This window comes from Echinops telfairi, unplaced genomic scaffold, assembly GCF_000313985.2.
Source record: "Echinops telfairi isolate 266 unplaced genomic scaffold, ASM31398v2 ScPeMD7_7469;HRSCAF=8507_0, whole genome shotgun sequence".
In the NCBI taxonomy this organism is placed as follows: domain Eukaryota; kingdom Metazoa; phylum Chordata; class Mammalia; order Afrosoricida; family Tenrecidae; genus Echinops; species Echinops telfairi.
In genome coordinates this window covers 68,621,506-68,643,420 of record NW_022111372.1, presented here as the reverse complement: position 1 = coordinate 68,643,420, position 21,915 = coordinate 68,621,506, and the positions used below count along the sequence as shown (strand labels likewise).

The window sequence follows — 21,915 nt, the reverse complement described above, 5'->3', positions numbered from 1 at the left end:
GATGCATAATCAAATAAGGATTATAGAATGAAAGATAGAGGCCTAATGCCCTACCGCCAAACTAGCTGAACATATGTTGAGTCCATTCTGTGCTGGAGTCGCAATTCCACCAGCACAAAATAAAAAGGACCTCTTGTTATTCTTTTATTAGATAGGCTAACATAGAGTGAGTGAAGAGAATAATGAATAAATTCTCAAATGGGGAACTCGGTTTGATGTACATTATTAGCTACACAATGTATAATTAGAGGCTGAACTATGCTTCTCTGGGGCCCACTTTGTCTCATCGGGAGTCCACCTTAATAGATTTCAGTGGGAAAAACACCAAAGATCTTTGGGCAAAATCTCCAGTGGAATATTTCACATATTTTCCTGGAGCTCTGAAAGCATTAAGGTAAATTATATTGAGCATTATTACCACCCTTTTGTTCCCGAAGAATAAAGAATGATGGCAGAAGAGAACACACACGTTGACAGTGATCAAGGACAAGGTACTTTCTTCACCTTAGAATTCTCTCCGGGGAGAAATCAATTCAGATAGTTTCTTAGAAGGTGAAGCAGTCTTCCTCTACTTGGCTGCTTCCAACACAGAAACACACACAGTGTGTGTCACTTTTAAATGAAATATGTAGCTGTGAGGGGAAATGTAGGATACTAATGTAATAGAACACTGAATCGAGTCTAGAAGTACATGACTGCTTTGGCATTTGATGAGATGGGATTTGGGGGGATTAAATGAGTAGCAATCATAGTTTGAAATTCAGTTATTCAAGTGGAAAAGAAAAAAATTTAAATACATAAAGGAAAGGTAAAATAGCTTCCTTTCATGTCAATATAATCCATTAGTATTCATTCATTCATTCACCCACTTATCCCTTCAACCATATGTTCATTTACTCAAGAAATAGGCATCAAGAGCTGACTGTGTCTGCTGACTGCCCAGGAAACGAGCAGAGAGATGATGGACACACAGCTCTTGATTGAGTGATGTAAGTGACTGATATACTGGCATATACTGGAACCACAGCCTAGGAATGATATCCTGTCTTTTTCTATAACACCATGCTATGCTTCATAAGTAACACTCTTAAGGTATACACAAATATTAGAACCATGAACAAGCGACATCCAAATATGTCTTACATAGAGAGGTAAAATTAGTAATTAGTCATAAAAACAATGTCAGTGGCCGAGGAACCATGAAAATCTTGTTGTACACACTCATTTTACTTTTTTTAATCCACTAGTAGTGATTTATCTAAATAAATAGATGAGTCTTAATTGTGATAATTCAGTATGGCCTTCCTAAATATGGATAACTGTTTTTTATAAATGACTATGGCTAATCCCTAGAACAGATGACCAAGAGGATTTATGAGACTGCTTGCTTGGGAGCATTGTTTTCTCCGGAAGAGCTACCTTAGAGTTGAGCTGGCAGTTTCACAATGAAGGAGGAGGGCAAGCTCTCCCTCTTCCGATAATGGAGTCACAGTGGAGATCACTGCTCGCAAACTTTCCCCAGGGCTCCCAATTACAAGACCCAGAACATGATTTCCTGATAAATAATTATAACCATAAGATGTGAAAGCTTGAAAAAAGGGGTGGGGGTGGTGGCTCTGCAGTCCTCTGTCCAACCCTTTCCTATTTCAGATGAAGAAACAAGTCCAAAGAGGCTCATTGACCTAGAATTCAACTCTTCGTCTCCTTATTTCTATTTTAATAGTATCTGAAGCAGATATTAAAGAACCATTTCTTTCTCACATAATATTTTGGGTATATAATTCCTGTTAAAACACCACAGTCATTGATAATTTGATGTTTTGAGAAAACTTGGAAGAAAAATGATAGCCTTACATGCCGCCAGTGTTTACCATAATTATGTTAAATGACTCTGGATAATTTCCTGAAGATAAAACTCACTGCTCTCCGTTCTTTCCATTCTGCACAATGCTTATCTGAAAGCGACGCACACTTTCTTTAAAATACTTTTACTTTTATCAATACATTTTACTCTTTTGGCATTTCAGAAAATAATTAATACCATCATTTTTATTAGATACATGAGGAAGCTGAAACAAAAGAAAATGAAACAATAAGTTTATTTTCAAGTAGTTAAAATATGAGAGCAAAGAGAGACTCTAGTCTTAAACACATTATTGATACTGCTTTGACTAATTATTTCCGTTTCTTTTCTTTTCCTCTTCCTAATTTTACATAGTCATGTATCAGATACATGGCCACATCTAACATAATAAGTTTCCTTCAGGGTTAGATGTTTTAATAACAAAGAAATCATAACTCTCCTAGATTGCTGAATGTAGCAAAGTGTTTGAGATGCTTCCTGCATGAACACTTTTTGCACAGGTTTCTAGACTTGCTTTTGAATCCAATTTAGGAGTCTGATTATCTGTAATGTTTTTGTTTCATTTTTCAACTATTACAATGTGCATTATAGTATTGTTATTTCTTCTGGTCCTTATTTTAAAGTTTTGTAACAAAAAAAAAACCCCAAAGATATTGCTGAATGTTGGAAGAAAGTTTCAAAAGATTTCTAAAACTTTTCCCATTCTGTTAGGGAAGAAATTTTTTATGAAACAAATATAATGGCAAATGATGACTTTTCAGGTCTTCCAAAATAAGATTCTTTGCAGAAACTTTCTAAAATGTCATTTTGCAAACAACAAAAGATGATAATAGAAAACATATAGATGTTCAACTCTCTGACATTATATGTGAAAGATAGAATTTATTTTTTAGTGACAATTTGTTATACACAACAGAATGAAGTATTAGGAATAATAATGTGCACATCTGTGTGGAGGGAAATGTAATCATATTATGTCCATATGACTACATTTTAACAGATATGGAAAATTAGTTTTCTGCATTTTTCTCAAATGTGTATAATTTCTTTATCAGATTATGCACACACACATACACACACATGAGGGAAATGTCCAAACGTTCCTGGATTGATTCCATTATCTTTTAATTAAATTTTTACATGAACTTTTTAAAACCCCTTCATACCACAGGTATGTATATGTGTTGCAATAACCAAAGACGTAAAATGAAATTGGAAATGAATGAATTAAAACTCCTTTTTCTACTCAATGTCTCCTTTAAGTGAGAACTGCTCATGGACTTCAGAATAATTGAGAACTTTTCATCCTTGGTGCATGTATTCACAATAGGCATATATTGAAACTCAAGGGCAAGGTTATGCTACATCCAAAGAACTATTCCTTTCTTAAGTAACTTCCAGTTTAGTGGGGGAATATATAACTATATATGCTACCAAAATATGACATATGAGGTATTATCAGAAAAATGCACAGAAGCTACAAATAAAGTTGAAAGTACTTAGCGCTCAGTGAATGGCAGGTGTTGTTATTAATAGTACAATGAAAGCCTGCAGATTTGATTTCCTGCTGTAAAGAAGGAATGCATTTCTACTATCCTTACCTCTACCAAATCTAACTGGGGAGATTGGTGAAGAAAATGGGAAAGAAATTAAAATTTGTTTTAACTCTCTTAGCATAGCCTCACTTAGATCTCTTATACTTTATCCTCACCACATTATACCTTTCACTGTTTTTTCTTTTCTTTTTAGATGAAAAACTAAATATGAGAGAGGCAAGGATACACCTAAAAAGTAGCATATGAGGGTTTTGGACCTAAATCCATTTGCTTCCAAAGCTAGCATGCTTAAAGCTCTACGGACCAATTATTTCACTAAAGCACTTGTACTTGGGACAACCCACAAATGAGCAAAATATTTTGTGGATAAATATATAGAGATAAAAAGCATGAAACAAACAAACCAGCAAAAAGCCCTGAAGTGCATATTGGGCTATGACATTGAGAATGTTAACTGCAGGTAAAATAATTTGCTTATTATATAGAACCAGAATATTTTGGATGGTCACACTTGAGGAAAGAGGAAGGGTTTGTTATTGACATCTACTGAATAAAGGCTAGGGATATTGTTCAGCAACCTAAATTCATAAGGAATTTACAACCCCTACAACAGAATTCATGAAGCATAGAGACAAAATAAGGTTTCCAGGGAGTTACAGTGGGGGAGGGGGTGGTAAAGAGGAACTGATATCAAGGAGTTCAAGAAGGAAGAAAATGTTTTGAACAAATTGTGGTAGCAATTTGTACAAAAGTACTTGATGTGATTGAACTTCAGAAAAATATGCTCTCTGTATTAGCCCCCCAATAAAAGCGTTTAAAAGAGAATTATCTGGTACACAACTTCTATCTTGATAAGACAAAATTGAAAATCCCTTATATGAGTGTTGTAATCACAAAGGTGTGTACAGAAAATGTGTAGTGACCCTCTTGTTTCAGCTTCCATTGCATTAATTTCCCAACGCACACTAACTTTACGTTCAATAGGACAAAACACTGCCCAGGCCCGGATCTTTCCCACAACCTTCGCCAGGATTGAGCCCGTTGCTGCAGTCCTTATGTCAATTCTTTTTATCAAGTTTCTTCCTTTTTTGGTTGTTGTCGACCTGTTGTAATTAAGCATGAAGTCCTTTTCAAGGGATTTGTCATTTCTGATAACACGTTCAAAGTCTAAGATTCAAAGTCTCTCCATCCTTGTTTCTAAGGAGAATCTGGGTGTACTTGTTCATTCGTCTGGCAGCCCAAAATAGATGCAATATTCTTTACCAACACTTTAATTTCAAGTGCATGAATCCTTCTGACTTCCTTTGTGTGAAGTACCAGCCCCCACAATCGAATAGGTTCAAGGGGTAAAATTAAAGAGACATCAGACAGGATAAAGCATGCAAGTGATCACCTTCACAGTCATGACTTCATGAGCCAGGTTAGCACAGAGAGAGCGAGTAATATACTTCCACAAATTTATGTAATGTGGGGCAGGCAGGCCACAGTAAGCACACATATAACAGGAAGGGACTGTACAATAAGCACATGATTAACAGGAGAGGGGCCAGCTAAGGTGTATACACTCAACAGGAAGGAGTTGCACTAGGGTCACACATGTAACAGGAAGGCATACACATAACAAGATAGGCTCACTCTAGAGTCAAAATGGCAGCCTACCCTTGGTCTTCCCTGTGTTGGCTTGACCTTAAGAGTCTTTGAAGTCTCACTCAGGGGAACAATCTGTTATCATTCTCAGAAGGGAGTGGGCCCTCCTTAGGGTGGGTCAGACGATAGGGTCTGATTGCCTTAGATGGCTGACTTAATTCAAGCAGATAATCTTCAAGCAGTTGACCTCCAAGTGTATAGTCAGTGATGGTGTGATTGCAAACAGCACCTTAGATTTGGCATTATTGGGGAATAGCTTTTACTTTGGAGAATTTGAGTGGGACGCATCTCCAACCCACAAACATGTAGGTTCCTTCCACAGGAGCCTTGGCCTCCCAGACTCCTTAATGTATAAATGTTGAGTTTGTCCTCCTACACGCATCTCTGTTCTGTTTCCCACACTTATTTGCAACATTTTCTATGCAGGACTGATACACCTTACTCTTCAAAGTAACATCTTTTCATCTTAACACTTTAAAGGGGTCTTTTGCAACACATGTGCACAAATCATAGTTTGATTTACTGACTATTGCTCCCATAGGTATTCATTTGTGGATTTAAGTAAAATGAAATGACTGACAACATCAGTATTTTCTGTTTACCATAATGCTGTTGTGAGGACTTGGGGTTTTGTTTGTTTCTACGTTGAAGTGAAATCCACCAGGCCACAAGGGAGGCTGTAGTCTTTGATCTTCCTCAGTAAGTATCCGAAGACCTTTTCAGAGTTAGCGAGGTTGTGTCATCTGCTTATCACAGGTGGTTCATGAGTGCCCTCCAATTCTGATGCCAGGTTTGTTCTCACGTGGTCCGTTTCCAGGCTGATTTACTCACTGGACACATTGAAAAGTATGGTAAAAGATAAAACCTCCTTCAGGCAGACTTTCCCTATTTTTAAACAATTGTTTCCCCTGGAGCTTTTTGAATGACTTGTTCTTTGTTTAGGTTCTGCGAGCACAATTAAGTGTTTTGGAATACTAATTATTTTCAATGTTATCCACGAAATTTTTATATTTTCCACACAGTTGAATGCTTTTCCATAGACAATAAAAACATAAGTTTTTTTTTAACTTTTCTGGTATTCTCTGCTTCTACTTTCTGCCAACATCCATCTGATGTTAGCAATGCTACCTCTTGTTCCGTGACCTCTTCTGAACCTGGCTTGAATTTCTGGCATCTTTTGTCAGTGTACTGCTGTAACCATGGTTGAATTATCCTCAGCAAAAGTTTACTTGCATGTGATATTCATGGTGTTGTTTGATCATTTCCACACATTCTCTTGGGTCACCTGTCTTTAGAATGGGGACAAATATAGATTTTCTTTTTTCTGATATATATATGTACATATATATATATATCAGGCATAGATACATATCTGATATATATACAATGAGGATATATGGATATATATAAATATAATATATATAAAAATATATAATATATATTAATGATATTTAGTGAGATATTTTAAAATAAGTTAGTTGCATGATTAAATATTTACCTTGGAAAGATGAACCTAATATTAAAATCAGAGGATAGTGGGGCTAAGATATGACTGTAGACACAGGGAACAGTTAACTGTTTATTGTAAGAAATCTGTAAACAAGATAAATTCAGTGATTGCAACATAACACAGGACCCCCAGAAAAATAATACAATGGCAAAATTGGCATTAATGATCAATTCATTCCTTTCCTGACTTTCCAAGTACCTGCTAACACCCATACTTGAATTTCAGAGTTTTAGTCTGAGTAAATTAACAGATTGATTAAAAGTGACCATAGATGGAAAAGCATTGTTGTGTGCTAGTCATTATTTTTGTGGGAAAGGTTAGTCAGTGTCAGTTTAGAACACATTTAGTTAGTGGTGAAAGTGAAGAATGAACATCATTGAGAGGTAAAGCATGCATTGGGAAATCCAGCTCTTGTTTATGAGAGTCACACCTGTTCACTTCAGAGTCACTCATAGCTATTCATTTCAGAGCTATCTGTATGACTAAATAAATATGACACTGGAGACAGGGATGAGGATAAAAACCCCTTTTTAAAGGGAAGAAAAAGTATAAAAATAATTGAAAAAGGAACTGTATCAATAACCCTTATAATTATTTTGTAGCAATGTGAAAAGAATTCCCTTATAGAAAGAACACTAAATAATATCTGATAGAAATAATTGATGAGTTAAGATGGAAAATGATAAAGGGATTGCTATCAAGAAGGTAGGGATAGTCAGCTCTGTTCCTTAATTAATGCTGCATAGCAGGTGGATGACCTATTTGAAGAATGAGAACATGTTGTTGTTACGAAATTAAGGAGCCATGGCATTTTAAGTCACTATGGAGGGGCTAAACCTGGACATCCCTGATCTGAGAAATAAATGGTAGTTTGAGTAAGGGAAAATTTGGTGGAGAGGGAGATTAAGAATAATGCCCTCCTTCACCCCGCCCCTACCCCCCAAAACAGAAGAACTAAGTTAAGTGGCTTCAACTGGATTCCAACTCATAAGACAAAGCTGGATAACTAGAAATCCTACTAGAAGGCTTTTTTTTTCCGGCAGAATAGATGTTTCTCTTCTACTCACCAGCAGATAACAAAGCAATGAACATGTCTACAACTTTTAGGATTTGTTATTGAGAAAATATAAAATTAATAAAAAGAAAACTCCCCCAAAATGTGTGTGTCCCTCGCTTGAGGTCTCTAGATAAAATTAGAGTTTAAAGTCTAAAATAGCCTTAGGGAGTGTCTCATTAGAACATATTCTACCATACTGGGAATGGGGGCAAAATAAGATCCAGTTAGAAATACAGACTTCCTTGGCTACATGTCAAAGAAAGGTTTGGGTAGTTAGGGGAGAATCAAAGAATTGCATAGTTCTACATCAACCCAAGTGATTTGGGGGACACTTTGATGATTTTAGACTCCTTTTCTCTTTCTGCAGATCAGGCCAAAGTCAGTAATTCATTCAACACCAAAGAGCTACTAAAGAACATGCTGTAGCTACAGTTCAGCTTCCCTGATTAGAGTACCAAAGCGCTTTCTCTAGACATCCCAAATTTGTTGTGGAATAGACAAGCTGGGGATCTTGTCCTTTTCTGATCCAGTATTGCATGCCGTCAGGATCCACAATTGTATCTTCAGTTATTAAAGTCAATCTCAATGTATGCTCAGAACAGTCCTTTAAGTGTATGATGCACCATGTTCAGGTCATAGGTGAATCCACAAGGATTCTGCCACCTCACTCTTCTTGCCAGAGCCATTTTGGTTTGTATTAATGTTTCTCTTCTCTCCGGGAATCAGACCCCTCATGGAGAAGAATGTCCAACGCCCAAGGTTTGGCTGCTAATGTTGAAAACCTCAAAGGACACTCCTTCTCAAGGTCAAATCTTTGAAAACCTTCCTGTCTGTTTCTCCCTTTAGGAGAATATGTTGTGATGACTACTCACTTCCACTTGAAGAGAAAGATTGGCTATTTTGTTATTCAAACTTACCTGCCTTGCATAATGACCGTTATTCTCTCTCAAGTGTCATTCTGGCTCAACAGAGAGTCTGTACCAGCAAGAACTGTCTTTGGTAAGTGAAAATCAACAAGTACAGGCAAGAGTCTCGGATGCAAGTTTTTTTTCTGTCATTTTGCCAATCTAATGGATAGGTAAAAAGGGTAATCCACATACTTGCTTAAAATAAAAAGCGATTCTAATGCATATAAATTCATTGAGTTCATGATCATTTGATTTGGTTATTCTGGGAGAGACACTGAAACTGGCCGCAAATGCTTTATACCAGGTTGAAAAATGGGCCTCTGGTGGCATCGTGGGTTAGGGTTGAGTTGCTAACAGCGAGTCAGAAGATGGAAGTCTGGAACCAACAACCACCCTCGGGAGAAAGACGAGGTTTTCTCCTCCAGTAAAAATGTACAGCGTCAGAACCAGTTGTATTATGTTCTATAGAATTTCCGTGAGTCAGAACGGACTTGATGAGAGCGAGTTAGTTGAAAACACACACACTTAGATATCTTAATAAATATCCCTTTCATATGCTTAGAAGACGAAATCGTGTATCAGTACATTTTTAAGAATGTTATAAATTATAAACACATCTACCTTCTAATTTGTAAAATAAGTAGGGCTTCCTTAAATAGGAAAACTGATGAATACTTCACTTTACCTAACCTAGAGTGTGTTCAGAATGAGTTACTCAATGAGACAGTTCTACTCTGCAAAAGATAGGTCCACTCTATGGCCATTAACTACAGAAGCACAACAAAGGGTTGCAAATGTAGTTTTCCCCAGGAAAAAGGAAATACTTTAAGTGCCCTGAGTTATCAAAAAAAAAAAAGCCCTGCTATTGAGTTAGTTACACACTATTCTGCTAACCAAAATGTCAGCAGTCTGGGACCCACCAGCCACTCTCCCAGAGGAAGATGAATGAAGGTTTCCGCTCCCTTAAATACGTACAGTCCCAGAAACCCAAGGGGCAGTTCTACTCTGTCCCGTAAGTATCTGACTCAGAACGGACTCCATTGCAATGAGTGAATGAGTGAAAGGTTGTTCAAACTAAAGTATATAATGCAAGATTGAATAAGTAGCAAATGCTAAGTTAGTACTGGGAAAGCTCACCCCTCAATGTATTATTTTAGAAGTTTGTATTTCATATGAAGAGATATTTTCTGCCTACCTCTAAATACATAATTTCCGCTGTGCTTTTCAGAGTGAAATTCAGGGGGAAATTGACCACGGTAAAATTTGTGATAAATTAATTTTTTATTGCATCCTACTATGATCACTGAAATACCACAATGAGTTAAACCTAAAGTACTTTCTTTGAAAGTTGCCTTCCAGAGCTTAAAACTTTTAATAGCAAAAATTATAGATAATAGTAAATGCTTTTATAATACCAATTGAAATCTAAATAAGATGTTAGATACAACTACGTTTTCTCTTTTGGGAAATACTAAATTCTAAGGAACAAACAATTAAGAAATTCTGTTAAGGTCAGAAACGACTGTGGAAAGGAGTCAGTAGTGAGACAGAGGTACAACGTTGTATTCTACATCCTTCATAAAATACTATCCACCATTTCTGTTTCTTTTAACTTCCTTCATATACTTCTTGTGTAAACTATGCAGTGAAAAATATATGCCATTCCAACAATGTCTACATCTACAGTTCATTGACATTGTTTCCATAATTCAAGTTGCACAGCCATCTTACTAGTCTTTTTCAACTTATTCCACCGCCATAAATATAAATTATTATAACTATTCTTCTCAGAGGATCTCTTGAATTGCTATTGTCAATTTCACCTCATATACATAATTCTTTAAAAGAACAAGGTGGATATATTTTAATAATTAAGGCAAGGAGCCTTAGTAGCTTAGTGTGCTGTTAACCAAGTCAGTGTTTCTAACCCGACAGTAGCTCCACAGAGCAAAGATGAGTTTCTATACCCCTGTGAAGATTTGAAATCTCAGAACTCAGAGTGTCATATCTATTCTGCCTTATGGGGCAGTATGAGTTGAAATTTACTTCATGATAGTAAATTTGGATTATTAGTTTTGATTATTTGTGTCAGGAGCCCTGGTGACATAGTGGCTTCCACATTTAGCTGCAACCCATGAAGAAGTACAAGGCTGTCTGCTTCTGTAAGGATTTAAAATTTTGGAAACTAATGGGCAGTACTACAGGTTCATTATGAATGAGGATAAACTCTATGGCAGGGTGTTATTTGTTTCAAAGAAAACTCCAGGAGATCGCTTTTGGTTCAAGGTTTAAGGTTAAAGGACAATCTCAGAGAAATAGCTTTAGAGGTTCATTCAGTCTTAGGAGAATACATCCTGGATTTAAAAAATATGTTCCATATACTGCCCCTTTGATGAAGATTCTACCTTCTATAGAATTTTCTATCCAATTTGATGTTACTGCAGTCACCAAAGAGAAGATGGGGCCCTTAGGGTTAGTATCATTCATTTAAAATATATTATTAACTATTTATTGGTGAAAAGAGCAATTATCAAGATGCATGCCACAAATATCAATAAGACACCTGCTTTTTGAAAGACCTTGTTTTACCCCAAAACAACTCAGATTGTTTATAGTCAAAGCTGGAAATGTGCATTGATTCAATAATAATACTATTTAAAATATCAAAAACAGAATGTCATTGAGTCAACTGACTTTTAGCAAGCATACAATTTAGAAAAAACTGTTGTTGAGCAAGGAATAAAAATGCAGAACCAAATGCAAGTATGAAGACAGCTGTGTTGTCTTCAGAATTTGATAAAGAGCTTCTGATCTGGAAGCCACCAAATCTTTGAGAGTCTAAGGATAGCTCAGCTTAGATGAAAACAACATGCTTTCTGTTAGAATTGAACATTGAACTCTGGTCAAATTATTTATATATATATACACACACACACACATACATGTGTGTGCACGTGTGATGAATGTATAAGATATATGTAGACATTTATATATATTTCATATTTATATTTATATTCTTTCACACATGTACTCACATCTTTCATATTTTTCTCACATATTTCTCTCCTATACGTGTGTCTAGTGTAAGCGCTCTACTCCCTCCCTCCCTCCCTCGCTCATTCCCATTGAGCCAATGCTGATTCGAAGTGTGGTTTACCAAGACTGTGTACAGGAGTAGAAAGCCCAGCCTTTTTCCTGCGGAGCTACTGGTGGTTTTAAACTGCTGATCATAGAGCCCAGGCCAAGCATAACCACTACACCACCGGGGTTCCTAAATCCCAAATGAAACCCACTGTTACTGACTCTACTCCTACTTGTGGCAGCCCTGTCTGGCAGAGTAGAATTGCTCCTTTTCGTTTCTGAGATCGTTTAATGTTGAAGGGAAAATATAGCCTCCTCTTTCCCCACAGCGGATGGAGTCTTTGACTCACTTACTTGGAAGTTAGCAGGATAATGTTTACTTCATTATGCCATGAGAGTGCCTTCAATTTCGAACATGGAGCATATTCAATTCTTTGTTTATGTTGTTTGTATTTTAATTAGGTAGCCAAGAAATATAGTGAAATATGTATATTTTTAAGTAATCAATTTCTCTTGTGGACTGAAAATTCAGTAAAGCATTCCAGTGTATTTTATAAGTCAAAAATCTTGCTGTTTGCATTTTCAATGATCTTATACCTCAGTCAACTCATGCCCTTTTGATGAACGTAACTATATATCTCTAAACTCAGTTCTGGCGATTTTTTCCTGTGATACATGTTTCAAATCTTTTGAGCTGAACAAAGTCACAAATACAATTTTCTTAGAACTTTAGTCTTTTAACATTTATTTAGAACATGTTTCCTATCATTTTAGTCTGATCTCAGCACTTTCCTCTGAGCTCTGTGAGATGTCCAAGTGGGTCACAAATATTTAAAGAAATAAAAAAGAAGAAAGGGAAAGAAGCCTATATTAAAAAACGTTATATATCTCAATAATGTATTTAAAAACATCCAGAATTCCACAAAGCTGAAGTCTCTTTTAAAGAATGGAAACATCCTGTTCTCGACCTCTCATACTCTCTTTGTGCTTGAAGCCCATGTGCCCATGTAACCAGATACAGTGGTAGGTTTGTCCAGTTTTGCAAGGGAGTGTCAGGTTGTGCAAACAGTGAATGTTCTCAGGTATTAACTAAGTTTGGCAGTTGGAGCACACTCAGAAGAAGGTCTAGTATCCAGTTAAGAATTATTAACCTTTGAGATCCTGTGAAGCACATTTTTCACCCTCACACAGGAGATTAGTATGTATGGGAATTGACCTAACAATAGCTAGATAACCAATTTATGACCTTGGCCAACAAAATAGTTCATAATTCTGAGCTCCAGTAAATTCACCTGTAAATGAAAGTGAAATAGTGATGTTTGGCAGACTAAATAATAAAAATAAAATATATAAATTGTCAAGCCAAAGCTTGGAACATAATAGCTGCTCAATAAATTAGTGTTCTCTTCTACTACTTCGTAGCAGAATTGTACTACAATACACACAGGCACCTCTTAAGACTGTTTTTTAACAACTTTTAATTTGTGTATAATTTTGGTTTAAGAATACCCATTCCCAAATTGCTTCTGACACTGCCTACTCAAATCAAAATTGGAAAAGGGGATTCATGATAGCAAAGATTTATGAAAAAAAAAAGCAAATTGAATTTCTCAATAACAATAATAATATTTACACACTTACTAATACTGGTGCTAACCATTGTTTTGAATTATCTTAGTTCATGTTGAACTCGCTCTCTCTGACGGAGAGTTTGAGAAGTGAACATATCTAACCATAGATAAAGCCAGCAAAGGGGCGAATTGGAGCTAGTCACTCAAAGAGGTCAAGTTTTTTTCCCCAAAGGATGCAGCTACAAGGATCATGGTAAACTATCTTTTTCATAATTATGAAAATGGAAACTTCCAACTCTATAACTTTGCCCTTTGTACACTATGGTGTGCATAGTAAGTTAACCGAATGAAGATTGTAAATAAAATCATTAATGGATACTAGCATTCATATGTAAGCTCACATCCCTACATGTCATTATCTAAATAAATGAAACAAGACTGACTTGAAAGCTGCTTGGAATAGAGGTAATATTAATCATTAGGGACCGATTTCTAGAGTAGGAAAGATGAGGCATTTATAAAAAGGTAAGATAATTTAATTTTATTAATGTGATGAGTATTTATATAAGAAAAATTTGATTATTTGAATCAAAAAGTCTTGTATTCAAATTTGGTATTTTCTACTGCTGAATAAGTTATATAAAAACCTTTTGCTCATATATAGTTATTCAAGTAATTTCTTTAACAGTATAGTTTAGAAGCAGTAATAATAGTATGTGAAAATTAATAGCAAAGCTAACTGCTGAGATAAATTTAAATTAGGTAAAGGTTTACAAAAAATACATGTTTTACATACAATAATTTTTACACATTTCATGTCACCTCATGGTTGCCATCCCCCAAACACACCATCACTTACCCCCCTGCTATTCCGTGCTTTCCGCACTCAGAGGTCACGGACGCCGTGTTGAAGAGAGCCGAGGATGCAGAGGCTTCCGTTTATAGAAGTGGGAGCAGTGAGGTGTGTTTCCTTGTTTCCTTTCCACCAGCACACAACTATCAAGAACCTCAATGAAAAGAACTCACTATTTTATTATTAGCTTTTGGATAACAGTTTATCTTTTCAGATTTTTCCTCTAAAAATAACACATGAAAAGCCCTTAACTATACTGGACTTAAAGCTCCTACCTTCAAAACCAAAATGGACCAAACTAGAAACCATAGTCTACATGGTAAGGTTAGTTTCTTTGGGGGCAAAATACTTGTAGACCCATCTTCAGCAATGACATTTTGTAATATGAAAAGTACTGATTCGGTCACTTTCCTTCCTTACAGGAGTAACAACTGTGCTGACCATGACAACCTTGAGTATCAGTGCCCGAAATTCCCTCCCGAAGGTGGCCTACGCCACAGCCATGGATTGGTTTATCGCTGTGTGCTATGCCTTCGTATTCTCAGCTCTGATTGAGTTTGCCACCGTAAATTATTTCACCAAGAGAGGCTACGCTTGGGATGGCAAAAGCGTGGTGCCAGAAAAGGTAAATGTTTTCAAAGACCCTGAGAAATATTACTACGCTTCCTTAATCCGATGAAAAGGACATTTTATATCTGAAGGATTAGATGAAGCTTTCGGCGAGAGGATAATTGGAATTCAGTTTGCATGATGCCATGCATGTTTGTTTGCTATGAGAATTTTGTTTTTCTTAAAGGGAGAGGTAGTTTGAATGATTAGATATTTAAAATAGAGAAGACCGTGATGAGACACTAAATAATTTTCCACAAAAATATTTTCCTGTAGTCTCTGTCAATTTTGAACAGGTTTAAACTTGACATTGGGAGCAGATGAATTTACCCAAAACTGTTATTTACTAAACATATCATAATTTGAATAACTGAAACATCATAGTTTTCATTGTTCTGCAAGCCTACTCACTTTAATCATTAGTGCCACTATAATGTCTCAATTGAATTCAGTTTACCACATACAGTATCTGATTTCCTGTGACCTCAAGGGCAGGGAATACATTTTTATTTCCACAATAGAGAGTTGCTTCAGGGATAAAAACACACAGAAATAAAAGGGAAATTCCTCTTTGTAGAAAATAATTAGGTCCAAAGCATAGCAGTTTTCTTTCGTTGAAACCTATCTCACAGTGTGGATTCTAAGTCACAGTCGTGAAGGTCTTTCTGTTTCGGGGTCCTGAAGAGAAAGCCTGTCGAGACAGAGGCAAGCCTCAGGACTGAGAAAAGAGGGGCACACTCAGGGACACACACACACGTTGAGAATTCTGGAATGATCCAAGAGCTCTAACTACATACGCAACTGTTTCTCCCAAGTTTGATCCAATAGAGTATTAGTCACAAGACAGTCCCGGAAATACAGTTTTGTGGTTAAATAGCCATACAATTGGATGACACTTCATACAGATCCATAACATCACAGTTTAAGGTATCGGAGAAGCTTTGTATTAAAGCAATAGTTTTAACTGTGTTTATACCACTGTATAAACACTGTTACTCAAATACATTTGGTAACAGAAAATCTGGGGAAGTAACATCTATCACATTCAATATGCTAAATATACGCTGTATCATTTTATGCATAACTAAGAAATATAAAGTTAAGTAAAAGCATCTTTTTCAGAAGTATTCATCAGTCACAGTTAAATTATTTGGATTCTCCAGTGATTTCCAAATGAAGCTAGAGCAAAGAAAGCTCCACAGCTCCCAGATGTCCAAACTAGTAATCCCTCAACATTTGCCACGCCTTGAGAGATGCTTGAAGACAGTGAAAACTAGATATATCTGAATGTGTTACTCCAGACCTTTACTCAGGGGCCGTGAAAAAAGAGTAAGAGACTGCATTTAGCACTAGGAGAGAAGGTGGAAGGGTGGAATGCAGCTAGTGCCAGATATTTTTCTGAGCAATGATGACCTCCATTTGTCCTGAGGCAGAAATCTTAAAGAGAGAGAGCCAATCCTGAAGATAGGTGATCCTAAGACACTCTCAGTTTTAAGATGTAGCTTTATAGTCTTCCGGCTTTAAATTTTGTGGATAATAAACCACTAAAATAATAACATTTCTTAGATTTAGTGAGAGGAGGTGCTAATTTGGGGAAAAGTTGCTTTTCTATTTTAAAGCAGTCTTGCACATGATGAAAACTGATGCCCTTGCCATGTATAAATGTCAGTGGATAATGATTAATAGGTGAACTGATGTTATACTACATAGCATGGAATTTGACCAATGTATTGGTTAGTTCATTGTTCAGATTATATTAATCTCTGAGCCTGTATCATTCATTCCAGTGCTTTATAACCAAGAAAATATTTTAATCTCTATTAATCTATAATCTACTACCTTTAGTGTACATAGATAATGTGATTATAGCTATATGTATAATCACACCTTTAATATAGTGATATTCATAATCGTACCTATACTTATATTTTATATAATTCTACATCCATATACCATCTTCCTTCAATATTCATGGGACATTTGTCAAGACTCTAGCATAATCACCACTGAAATGCTAGGATGATCAATATGCTAGGAAGATTATATAAAATTGTTTCATTTTGTGCCTATACATACCCTCTAAATATTTTCAATAATGTCTAGATGACTTATAATAACTAGTTATACAAATGCTCTATAATTAGCACTTTATGCTTCCCTTTAGCCTTTGAGGGAATACTTTAACCACTTAACTGAGTTATTTTCTTTTGAATATTTTCAAGCTGCAGTTGGTTAAATATGAGAATTCAGAACCTGGAGATAAGGAGGCACATACACACACATACACACACACTACACATCAGTGAACTCATACAAATATGGAAATGGAGCTAAAAGATAATGGGAAAGTTTACAAACTTTTAACGCTCCTTGTATGTTTATGTGTACTGAAATTGAAGAAATCTGGAAGGATTAAATGATAGTTGTCCCGAAATCTTATTCCTACAAAACAAACAAAGCAATCACATATTGGCCCAAACAGTAACAAACCACTTGCTTGTGGTTCTGCATTCTAGTCTGACAACAACCTCATGGCACTTCCGTTGACCAATCTGTGCTCTACAGTGGCATGGCCAGCTGGAGGTTCCACGAGGCTGGGTAGTCCAAGACGGCTTCTCTCACAAATCTGGGGTCAGATGTGTGCTCTCAGCTGGATCTCACACGGCACATGTGCCCTGGTCTTTCCGTAGCACTGATTGGACTTCTGTACATGCCGCGTTCCTTTATATAATAGGAGCCCAAAGGCTCAGACTAAACCACTTGTTAATGGGAAGATGCTGAATTTTCACAGTATCACCCCATAAAAGACACCAGCTCAGTCTAGATAAAAGCCTGAGGAAATAGATGCCATCTCTTGGTGGGAAATCTAAAAAACAAAAAAACAAAAATGTGATGTCCATAGTCTCAATTTATACCAATTAAATTAAATTACACTTCCTCAATTTCAAAGAAAGTGCAGTTTTTTTGGTTGCAAAGTAAGAGACCATTTGTTCAGTAACGTATAATCATTTCCTACATTTTACTAACACAATTCTTTCCTCTTTCCCCCTACAGCCAAAGAAAGTGAAAGATCCTCTTATTAAGAAAAACAACACTTATGCTCCAACTGCAACCAGCTATACCCCTAACTTGGCCCGGGGTGACCCTGGCTTAGCCACCATTGCTAAAAGTGCAACCATCGAACCAAAAGAAGTCAAGCCTGAAACTAAACCACCAGAACCCAAGAAAACCTTTAATAGTGTCAGCAAAATTGACCGACTGTCAAGAATAGCTTTCCCACTGCTATTTGGAATTTTTAATTTAGTCTATTGGGCTACATATTTAAACAGAGAGCCTCAGCTAAAAGCCCCTACTCCGCATCAATAGGTACTTTTAGTCATATTCTATTGTTCAGTCCTCTGCACTGGGAATTGCTTTCTGTTCTCAATGCAGCAATTCCCATCCGCTTTGTTTCCTCTGTCTTAAAGAATGTGAAGGTTTCCTTATTTCCATAAATAAAAGAACAAGAGACCCCTGTCTGGTAGTCCCGAGAAGAGCAGAGAACACCACTGAGAGACAGGATTCTGAGAGGAGGGAAGAGGAGAGCAAATCCCATCAGAAGGAGACATAGAGAGGAAAGGAGAGGGAAGAAGGGTCGACAAAACAAGTACAAGAAAAAGAAAACTTACAATAATCCCTAGGTCAGTTGTAGATATATATTTCCAAGTATTCTTTTAAAAAAGACACTGTATATGTCAAAATATTTTTATGTGAGGATTTTAAGAGAATAAAATCTAAATGTTTAATGAAGAAAAAGAAAAAATCTATGTATTTCTTGCACAGACGATGGTGTGCTTATTCTTTTTTTCCCTTTAAAATGATGTTTAGCTTTAACATTTTGTTTCCAAAGTTCAAAGAAAATACCCATACTTTTATCTGTTTTAAAATGCCTAATACGATTATTTTGTTGTTAAATGCCATTTTAAATTTCATGGAATTTCCATATGCAAAGGTGCAGCCCATCACTGTAGAGCACATTTTAACAAAATGGACAGATATGCTTTACATAGGCATTTTTCACTGTCTCTTGAGCTTTTACCACTGGTCTCCCTGATCAGTTGTTTTAACAAAGACATACCTTCAATAACAATTAATGTAATAACATAAGTTAAAATACTCTATAAAAACCTTTTAAAATTCCTTTTGTCATCTTATTTCTAGTTAGTACATGGGTCCAGTAACCACGTGATTCCTACTATGAAGATGTTTTCAGAAGGGCAAAATATTTTGCAAACTCTAGAATTGTTGAATGTATTCTTTTATATACAATACATTAAAAGTTTTAGATTAAAATTTATGACTAGCAAATAAAAAATAGAATCTATAAATTAAATATGTAAATATACAGCATGAGATTGTACATTTTTAACTTTTTATTTGTTTGTTTATTAAATTGTGTTCTTAAAATATTGTGCAAGACTCACCGCTATTAGCTGTTAGAATGTTGTTAAATGCTGTGGAAATACATTTAGAGCCTGCATTTAAGAACAGAACAGCCCGTAATTGTCAGAAGGAACTTAAAATATATGAGCATAAAGCCACTTGCATAAAAAAAGCTTCTCATTTCAAACTGGTGTCCAGTAGTATATCAGTTGCTATCTACTCAAGTCATGCAGCATCTCTCGACTTTACGTTATTTAATATGGAAAGAAAATGGAGAAGCATTTGTTGGAGAATATTAACTGTATATTACTGCTCTATTTGCCAATACTGTTTCAATAAGCAGTGTAACATATGTAGCATTAAATATTAAAAAATCACATGAAAGTATGTACAGATAATAGCTTTTGAGTAATATTATTACATTTCATTTATACTGCAGCAATATACTCGTAGGTAAACTATGTAAGGGCTTTAAATATAAGAGGTCCATTAATACTCCCTATGAAAAATTCTGTCTCATTCTGCCCAGGTGTTTTAGAGATAACTATTTATGCAGAAAGTATTTTTTGAAGTCTCCTTTTGTCTGATAGAGCTAAACAGATATTTAGATTTAGCATTCAGAATCCAAGGTCATGGTGTACACATGTTTAGAACATTATGATATAAACCTCTTAGCATAATTACCAAATAAGACAGTTGGGATCCATACTTATGGTTTAAGCAATTTTCTATTTTCCTCTCAAAAAGCTGCTATCCAATGATAGAGGACAATATACCATTTGTGTTTTCTTAAACAAACTCATTTTTCTTTTAAATGTTTTGTTGCTTGATTTGGTTCTGCCTAAGGTTATAAAATTAAGACAATAAAGGCTGAATCAGGAATGGTTCATCCTCTCGTACCATGTGTAGATATTATGTATAGAAAATAAAATAAAATACGGCTCTAAATTCTGTGTTGCTGTTGATCTTGTTCTTTTCCGGCGTTAACCTGATGTGTTATTGAGCGCATATCTCCCAAACTCTTCCTGGCTAGCTTTTAGTCGGTATTCTGAACATTAGATGTGAATATTTTTTCTTAGTCTGCTTTCTGCTATGCAAAAACTGCATATCTATCATCTCTCAGTTTGTTAGTATATGTGAATAGCATTCTATTGTATAAATTGATTGCACCGTTTATCAAAGACCAATTATCTATGTAGCTTTTCTACAGTGCTTTGCTAAACCATGTGATAGAAGAGACATCTTCCTTGAGAATAAAGATTCTCTTATAGAGGACAGTTCCTGGTTACAACCAGATTTTCTTTCAAAGATGACACTGAATGTTTATTGCACTTTGGTGCAGTGAAGTGGCAATAAAACCAAACATGAATTGAGGTGGTTTATGGCAGATGCATGTATTGCTCTACTGAGTTTAGCAAAAGCTCTTAATTTTATGTCATATTGTATTCTATTATAATAATAAAGCCAACATGATTCAATTGCAAAGTGGAACGTTTGCCTCTCTTTTCACATGTCAACAAGAGTGCCCGACTGCCCTGCTGAAGAGAGAAAGAAAGAAATCAGGTTAGTAGTAAAGAAAGGTGCCACTTTCTGGAAATAATCTAGGTCACTGAGAATATTTTTGAAGATGTGCCAAAGAATGATTTTTCATAAAACCATAACTTAAAATATATTTGTTTACCATATGGTGTTCAATATTAATAATAGAATTTCAACTCAAATTTTATAAAGTACTAGAATAAAATCAGAATAGAATGCTAAAAGAAATCAGAGCTCTTTTATTTCTATTATCAATACAGCCAATTATTATCTGATCTACTTTGAGAGACTCATTTAATTTTTTTGAAGATGGACTCTCATCTTTGAATCTTTGGGAAGCTTTGGAGAGGAAATGGACTCTCATCTGCTACTCTAAGATATAGCGATGGTTGAGAGCTGTTGCACTGTGGTTATTATTTGGCTATTCTTATTACATTTCTTTAACTTTCTATAATTATAAAACTAGATTAAAATGTATAATCCCCCAGAACTGGAAAAATAATAGAGACACATTTTTCTGTGTCTGATGGTGGCAAAGCAGAAGAAACCAAATATGCTTTATTTAACAATTAAAAATCAGCAGGGAGGGATGGGGAAAATGAGGAGCTGATACCAAGGGCTTTCGTGGAGAGCAAATATTTTGAGGATGATGAGGGCAACAGATGTACAAATGTGCACGACACAATGGATGGATGTATGGATTGTGATGAGTGGCATGAGCCCCCAATAAAATTATCTTTTAAAATGATCTCCAATAAAAAAAATCAACTTTTCTAAAACTCATGACATAAAAATTCATAATTTTAAGACCTTCCAAATAAATCAATTCTTCAATTTAAATATATATTTAAAAATAATGAACTATTTCATTCAATGGTTTCTTGCCCCTTGAAAACAGAATTATAATGAGTTATGAGTATCTTGGCTACTAGAATCACACCTATGTTGAGTTCCATAATAACTCTCAAAAGATCAAATGAAAGAATGGGCTTAGTATTATTGCTGGCCATCAGTTTTAATTTTACTATATATATTGTTTGTAACCTGTTGGACTTTCTTAAGCCTGCCAGGTGTTGTGACCAAGCAGAGCAAATGGTTCTCAACCTGTAGGTTGAGACCCCTTTGGGGGTGAAACGACCCTTTCACAGGGATCACCCAAGAACATGGGAAAACACATATTTCTGATGGTCTTAAGAACCGAGACACCGCTCCTCTATCCAGGCCAGGTGGGTCTGCCCACCTGCAGATACGCCCACATAGCGGTGCCCAAAGTGAAGACCATGCTACACCATGCTTCA

General features: G+C 35.8%; 1 protein-coding gene across 1 annotated transcript in view; it reads left to right on the top strand.

Moving 5' to 3' along the window:
• Positions 1-20,563, top strand: part of GABRA1 (gamma-aminobutyric acid type A receptor subunit alpha1) — a 67,826-nt gene extending 47,263 nt beyond the window's left edge. The window contains exons 7-9 of the mRNA XM_004696768.2: positions 8,481-8,633; positions 14,470-14,672; positions 17,711-20,563. Coding sequence (XP_004696825.1) covers positions 8,481-8,633; positions 14,470-14,672; positions 17,711-18,022 — 668 coding nt within the window. The 3' untranslated portion in view covers positions 18,023-20,563. The remainder of the gene's footprint in view (positions 1-8,480; positions 8,634-14,469; positions 14,673-17,710) is intronic.
• Positions 20,564-21,915: the final 1,352 nt, after the last annotated feature.